This window comes from Benincasa hispida, chromosome 2 (assembly GCF_027475165.1).
Source record: "Benincasa hispida cultivar pf3 chromosome 2, pf3_genome.v1.1, whole genome shotgun sequence".
Lineage (NCBI taxonomy): Eukaryota > Viridiplantae > Streptophyta > Magnoliopsida > Cucurbitales > Cucurbitaceae > Benincasa > Benincasa hispida.
The window spans coordinates 49,771,521-49,779,541 of NC_143479.1; the positions used below are offsets into that span (position 1 = coordinate 49,771,521).

General features: G+C 29.3%; 1 protein-coding gene across 1 annotated transcript; it reads left to right on the top strand.

Moving 5' to 3' along the window:
* The first annotated feature begins 292 nt into the window (after positions 1-292).
* Positions 293-6,947, top strand: LOC120071916 (fringe-like protein (DUF604)). The gene is made up of 4 exons (XM_039024341.2): positions 293-1,004; positions 1,572-1,943; positions 3,325-3,864; positions 6,677-6,947. The coding sequence occupies exons 1-4, from the start codon at positions 525-527 to the stop codon at positions 6,770-6,772; spliced, it is 1,488 nt and encodes a 495-aa protein (XP_038880269.1). The 5' UTR covers positions 293-524; the 3' UTR covers positions 6,773-6,947.
* The last annotated feature ends 1,074 nt before the right edge of the window (positions 6,948-8,021 follow it).

Below are 8,021 nucleotides of genomic sequence, written 5' to 3' on the forward strand. Positions count from 1 at the left end.
AAGAACCTAATCCCCTCAATTAAAATTTTAAACCATTTAGAACGATGGTAAAGGAACACATTAGACCGAAGAACCTAACAAAGCTAATGGGATGAAAGACACATATGTAATTAATTATTCAAAAGGGAAGAAAGAGAAAATTGTGGGCTAGGGCTAATTAGCCGTTGAAGAAGAACTAAATTACATTATATAATGGAAGCATGGAAATTGGCAATAAATTAAAACTCTTTTCCTACACAATTGACTTTAGGAATGCTTAAATGACAACCAATAACATTGGAACTCCTTCTTCATAGTTTATAGGCAAATAGCTTCACATTTATTTGCAAACTTAAACATGAAACGTGGTAATTTCTAACTCAAACCATTCCTTTCCAAAAAGTCTTCTTTAATAAACATACTATACCCTTTAATTTAGGAGTAAGTTTCCTCCTATAATGGCCTTTTGTAAATCTCATTCTTTCCATCTTGCTATGTAAATTCATACCCTTAATTTTCTTCAAACTCCTTTGTTCTTCTTCAACATGTCTTCTCAATCTCCACTACCAATCACTTCCACCATAGGCAAGTTTCAAACCAAGCTTTCTTCACTAGCTCAAGGAAATGTCACCAAAGTTTTGGCATTTTCAGGGCTAGTCTTGTTCATGCTCTATGTTTTCTTGTTTTCACCTCCCAACTACCGACCATCTGACCTTCTTACAAACCTCAAACAAAAATTTCCATTAGTCAACACTTCTCTGTCGTTGCCACCGCCGCCGCCCACCGATACTCCGACCAATGTCTCCCACATCATGTTCAGCATCGTTGGCTCAATGAATACATGGAAGTACAAGAGACATTATAGCGAGTCATGGTGGCGTCCCAATGTAACTCGAGGCCACGTCTTCTTCGAACGACCTCCTTCCGCGGAGTTCCTACCGTGGTCGGACTCCTCTGCTCCATTTCGAGTCAACGAAGATATTACAGGCTTTGCAGTGTATCCCAAAATCAAATGGCCAGATCAGGTTGATTTCTAATTTAACCAATATCCCAAGATATTACAGGTTTTACAGTGTATTCCAAAATCAAATGACCCCTTCACTGAAAAACTTACACCTACTCATATTAAAACATATTTAATATTGAATAAATTAGAAATTCAACCATACCCTATTTAGTTTATAAAGTATAAAAATTAAAGTTTCAATTAGGTCTTAATAATACTTTTATAATTGTATATCCATATATTTAGATCCTAATAAGTATACTTGTTAACTCTGTTAGTTCGTGATCATTACATGATATGTAGACAATGTTATTTAAAGATAATATGTGAAGTCACTGAAATTTCAATATCTATTATTATTTTTAAAGTACAAAGACAGAATAGATACAACTTTCAAAGTTTAAAGAGACTTTCGATTTAGAAAATTTTTAAGCAATGACTAAATAAACACAAATGAAAGTTCAAAGACAACTTATGAGTTGGTTTTTTTTTTTTTTTTTTTTTTTTTTTTTTTTTTTAACATATCAAAAAGCTTAAGTTGATAATTTACGTTATATTTATACCTTTATTCATATTCTTCACATAGGTGAGGATCTTTCGAACGGTGATGGAGTCGTTTAGAGAAGGCGACAAAAATGTGAGGTGGTTCGTGATGACAGACGACGATACGATAATATTTGTAGATAATTTAGTGAAGACATTAGGAAAGTATGATCACAAGAAACATTGGTACATTGGGATGAACTCAGAGTGTGTGAAGTCTAACTTTGATTTCTCATTTGATATGGCTTTTGGAGGAGCTGGCTATGCTTTGAGTTACCCACTTGCAGCATTGGTAGCCAAAAGGTTGGATGGTTGCATTGAAAGATATCCCTATTTAAGGGTTAGTGATCAAATGTTGTTCTCATGTTTGTCTGATTTGGGATTCTCTATTACTCATGAAATGGGGTTTCACCAGGTAAATTATTTTACTAAGTTTCTTTGGTTTGTTAATATTCATTTTTCATTCATGTTTTCAAAAATCAAATCAAATTTGTTGTCTTTATTTTTAGAAGTGGATTAAGATTTTTAATATTTCTTCGGAACGAAAAAAACAAACATAAATTTCAATTTTTTTTTTTTTTTTTTTTTTTTTTTTTTTTTTTTTTTTTTTTGTAGAAAAACGTTTCCAAATTAACCCATAATTTTCTATAATTTTTTTTCCCTTCTAACACTGTTTTTCTTCCTCTGGATTTATCTCTTTAGAATTTTTCTAGGGAATTTGCCATGAGTGACAAATCTAAAATATATAATTAGGGACGTACCATTAACATATGAAATATTGTAGATACGGCAAAATTCTCAAATATTTTTGTTTATTCCGTATTCTAATTTTGCTCTTTTTAACAAGTCTAGGTTTTTTGATATATCAGTCAACTAATATACCACATATAAAGTATATCAGTTGTGTATTTTTTCAATTAATTTGTATATTTTCTGTATTTTTTGTTTGCAGCAATATGAGTTATTACTCACTTAAATTTTTGTTTTTACTACATTTTTTTATCCCTTTTTGTAGTTTTTTTCCTTTTTAAATAATATTGCTTCTTTCATTTTTAAGTATAAATGTACAACATGCTAAGGAGATTCAACCTGAAGCCCACTAACACTCAATTTAGTATACTCATTTTGACAATTTGGACGTGTTTGGAATAACTAGAGAATTTTTTTTTTCTAAAAAAAAAAAAAATCATTTTTGTGAATTTTTTTAAAACATTTAAATAATTAGTCATTTTTAACCGTGTATCAATAGTATATAAAATGGATCAAGTGTCTATCAATAGTTCAAGTGTGGATCAACAATATATCAAGTGTATCAGACGTACACTAGTAGTGTATCAAGTGTATATCAAAAGTGTATCACGTGGATTGAGCTTATTTTTTTTGCTATTGTTGCAAAAGTAATAAATATAGGCAATTGACCTAATTTTCAAAATTTATTTTGCCAAATCTACAAAAAGTCCATTTTTCTAACCTTTGCTCTAAATACTTTTCTATTTCACTTCAAATATATATCTATCACATTTCTGATTCTAAAATTTAAACATTTTCCCAATTTTTTTTTTTTTTTTTTTTTTTTTTTTTTTTTTTTTTTTAATTCTCACACCATATTTAACTTTTATTTTTTTTTTCTCTCTAATATATTTGTTTCTCTCTAACATTTATGATATATATCTTAAATTTCTCCTCTATTAATTTTTTTTTTTTTTATTTCACTCCCTTCAAGTTCTCTACCACTTTTCTTTCTCTAAAATTATAATATATTGAAAGTTGAAGCAACATATGCATGTTTTTGACAGATTGATCTACGAGGTGATGCATCGGGATATCTATCATACCATCCTCAAACCCCTCTCCTTTCTCTCCACCACATAGATCTAATCAACCCCATTTACCCAAACATGGACCGCCCTGCGGCCATCAAACACCTGATGACAGCGGGGGCGGTCGACCAATCTCGGCTGCTTCAGCAAACGATATGTTACCACCGTCCCTCAAACTGGACATTCTCAATGTCATGGGGGTACTCAGCCCACATCTACGAGGCCATAATGGCTAGAAGCTATTTGAAGAGGCCACTGGAGACATTTGCACCATTTGAAAGAGCTAGGGCTCCCATTTTCATGTTCAACACAAGGTGGGGAGTTCTTGATAACCCATGTGAAGCTCCTCATGTGTTGTATTTTGAGTCCATTGAAAGAGATGGAGAGGATAGGATTGTTACTACTTATTTGAGGAAATGGGCTCGTAATCTTCCTCCTTGTGCTTCTTATGGAAACCATTCTGCTGAATCCATCTCCAAGATTAGGGTTTTTTCTTCTGCCAACATCCCTTTGGAGGTTTGCTTTCTCTCTCTCTATTTTTTTTTTTAACTTTTGAATCGATCGATGATTTAGAGTTTGTTTGAGATTGCTTTAAAGAGATTAAAATCAATTTTAAAAAGGTTTTAAATGGTTTAGATCCTGTTTATTTTTTTTAAATATTAAGCTTATAAATACTACTACCAAACCTATAAGTTCTTTTGTTTTGTTTCACTTTCTACTAATGTTTTAAAAAATCAAGCCAAATTTGATAACTCTGGTTTTTATTTTTAGTTTTTGGTTTGTGAAAATTAAGTCTATTTTCTCACAATTTTTCACAATAGTTTACATTTTGCTTAAGTAAAAAAATTGATTTCTTAGCCAAATTCCAAAAACAAAATACAAATTTTTTAAAAGTTGTTTTTTTTTAGTTTTCAATACTTGGTTGATTTTTTAAAACAATGGTAAAAAATAGATGACAAAAGAAGAAATTTGGACATGGAGAGGATGTTTATAGGCTTAATTTTAAAAAAATTTAAAACAAAAAATAAAATGATTATCAAACCAAACTTAAAGAAAGTAGTTTTTAAAAAATTAATTTTTATTTTTAGAATTTGGTATGAAATTTAGGAGAAAACAACATAAATTTTAGGGGGAAAAAATATTTTTTTGGTCTCTAAGTTTTGGATCTAGTTTCTATTTAGTACCTAAGTTTCAAAATGTTATACATTTAGTTTTTTTAAGTTTTTTATGGTCTCAATTTAGTCCCTAGGTTTCAAAATATTACAATTTTATCCTTCACATTTGAGTTTTGCTTCGATTTGATCTCTATATTTTAAGATTTACTCTTTGAATTTTGATTATTCACTAAATACTCATTTTTTTTGGCTTTAGTATTATTTATATTAATAAATTAAAAAACATTAAAAGAATTATAATTAATTAGATTTCAGTCTATTTTATCATTTTTAAAATTAAATTTAAAATTTCACTTCATTATTGTTTTTAAGTAATTAATAGAAATTAGGGACATTTGCAAATATAGACATTAGATCTAAAGTATTAGCATATATAACATAATGTAAAAAAATTACAAATATGGTCAAATTTAAATAGTCTATCAGTGATAGACCATATTATTGGTAGAGGTCTATCAGTGATAGACCATATCACTGGTAAGAGTTTATCAACGATAGAAGTCGATCGTAGATAGACTTATCTACGATTGACTTCTATCGTTGATAGATTTGTCTATATTTGCAATTTTTTTAAATGATGTTATACAGTTGGTTATATTCCTAAAAATATTATTAATTGTAATTACCCTAGAAATTAGGGTCAATGATTGAAAATGAGTATTTCATGAATAATTGAGGTTAAAAAATGTAAAATCTTGAAGCTTAGGAATTAGATTGATACAGACTGCAAATCTCAATGGTAAAATTATAATATTTTGAAATTTAAGGACTAAAATGAAATAAGACTAAAAATTTAAGGAATAAATATGTAATATTTAAAAATCTAAGAATCTAATAGAAACTAAATCTAAAATTTAAAGACGAAAAAGTATTTTTTCTCAAATTTTAAAAGCAGAAAACTAGAAACAAAATTGTTATATATGGCTTATTAATTATCCAAAATCACTTTCCAATTTATAGCTTTATATGTGTATATATTCTCGTACAAAAGTTTTAAAATTCCAATTTTACCCTTCCAGTGAAACACAGCTACCCCACGCCCACCCTCCCCCATGCGCGCGTGAGGGCACATAAACATCTTAGCTTTATTATTATTATTATTTTTTAATTTTATGTCATAGCTTTTATTTTTTTAATAATACAATTGCTGGCAAAAGCTTTAAATAACAAATCACAAACTAACTTTTGGTCTATAATAAGTCTCAAGTTAACGTATTGAAGTTAATTTATTTGTGTTTAGAGTGTAAAGTCATAAGATGAGATTTTTGATAATTGTAAAAAGTATATTAAGAAGGAAAGATTAAATTACTCGATAAATGTGAAAAGAGATAGAGAAAAAAATGAAATTCATCGATAAGTGTAAAAAGTAAAATAGTACGAGAAGATAGAATTACTCGATAAATATGTAAACTTTAATAATATTTACTATTGAAACGGAATTGTTTACCCCAATTTAAAAAGTTTAATAATAGAGAAGAGGTATTGTGTTCGACTCCTATAATTTAATTTTCTTCTCGATTAATATTGATTTTACTTGTTGGACCTTACGCAAAATTCCAAGCTCACAGACAAGAAAGAGTGTTAAAAGTATTTATATAATTCAATTGATCATATATCCCATGAACTTAAAGTTTTTGGGTTGATTGGTGATTTAACATCTACCTCTCTTCCTAGTTCACGTTTTTGTAAGAGTTTTAGGGGAAATAGGAATTTATGAAATAATCGATACAAAGCCAAAAGTTAAAAAGAAACCAGCTGTGTGGACGTTGTTGAAATAACAGTTTAGTCTTTCAACTTTAATACGTAACGATTCAGTCCGATAAGCACATCGTGAGTATTGGAATGCATTGAATTTGTTTGTTAGCACTTAACAAAACCTATTCAGAATTCATATTTAGCATATTTATTTACGATTATGACCCTAGGGTTTAGAATAGTATACTTTTTGTGTATTCAGAAAACACTCTCTAATACTGTTCTCTTTCTGTCACGTAAACGTAGCTAACACACTGTTAATGAATCACGTATATCTGTGTGTTGATTTTTTTTACGTTTTTTACGTTTTTTTTTTTTGTATTTTTAATTGCTGATTACTTAACAGTGAGAAATCTTACACTTACTCTTGTTCTTGTTGTTTAATTAATTATTTGCAGGCTGGAGGAGCAGAGTGTTGTGATGTACGAATATTGGACATGAATGTTACAGAAGTGAATTATAGGCCTTGTTATAGTGGGGAAGTCATGGCTTAAATCCTAATTTATATGCATCTGATCTTTCTTTGGTTGCTTATGAGAGTTCAACTATAGCAATATATTGTTTCAAATTTAGATGGCAATAACTGAGTACTATTGTATCAATCTTGTTTCCATATGGTACAATACTAAGCTATAAATTAATAATATAATACTAGAAATTCAGCCAAAAGCCAGTGACATTTTTCTCACTTATTTTTGAGTTTTCGTTTTTGACATTCAATGAATGGAGGTAGTGGAACATTGTCGATTCTACTTTAGTACTAAATTTTTTTTCAAGAGATCGAACCACAAATTGTCCATCATCTTTTAATAATTTTAGCAAACTTTTTTTGTTTATTACCTTTTTTGGTATAAAACAAAGCACCATTTAACTCATTTTTGTTTATCCTTTTTAATCAATGATTGTTGCTATCTTTCGTAACACCTTGTAATGTTTGAGGTTCTCCCCCAATCTCATATCAGTGAATTGTTTCTTTGCTCAAAAGAAAAAAAAAAAATTGAACTACAAAGAACAACACTTCTTCGACAACAAGAAATACCATCTTATTATTATTAAGTGACAAAGGCACAGATGGAAATAGAGAATGAAGTGATATCATCTATATATTATTATTATTATTATTATTTTCGTTAATGAAAAAATAACTCATTGTTAGTGGTGAACATGAGTAATTTCTGCCTCCACACCCAACAAAATAAGTATTGTAGAGTGCGTTAAATAATAGTATCTCCAAGAGTGTTCAAGAAACTTCCTTGGTGGCCATTTGTGGCCATTGGATCTTACACTTTCTCTCCAATATCAATTTGTGGCCATTAGATCTTCCTCTTTATTCAGGACCAATTTGTGACCATTAAATTCTTCACATTGATCAAAATCAATATTCAAAGTCATTGGATTTACTCGATAGCCAAAGATTATGTGAATTATAAATAGGTAGACACCATTATTTGTAATCCATCCCAAATTTAAAATCAAGTGATTTTTTGAGATAAAATAAAGACACTTTCTTCTATAAAAGAGTTTGTTCTTCGTTTACAAGAAAGAGATTCTACTGGATCACAATTCATTTAACAATCGCTACTTAGAGACAGGTAGATAATAACTAAAGATGAAATTACGAAGAAACTACAAAGAAGAAAGTAAAATATATATACACATATAGATATAGACACACACACACACATATATGAGTAAAATGAGAAGATATGAAATTGGGAGTAAATTTTCAGCTTATTTTGGGGG

Coding starts and splice junctions, on each gene's coding strand:
- LOC120071916 (XM_039024341.2), top strand. CDS start 525: ATGTCTTCTCAATCTCCACTACCAATCACTTCCACCATAGGCAAGTTT. Junction 1,005..1,571: donor AAATCAAATGGCCAGATCAG/GTTGATTTCTAA, acceptor TTCTTCACATAG/GTGAGGATCTTTCGAACGGT. Junction 3,865..6,676: donor CTGCCAACATCCCTTTGGAG/GTTTGCTTTCTC, acceptor AATTATTTGCAG/GCTGGAGGAGCAGAGTGTTG.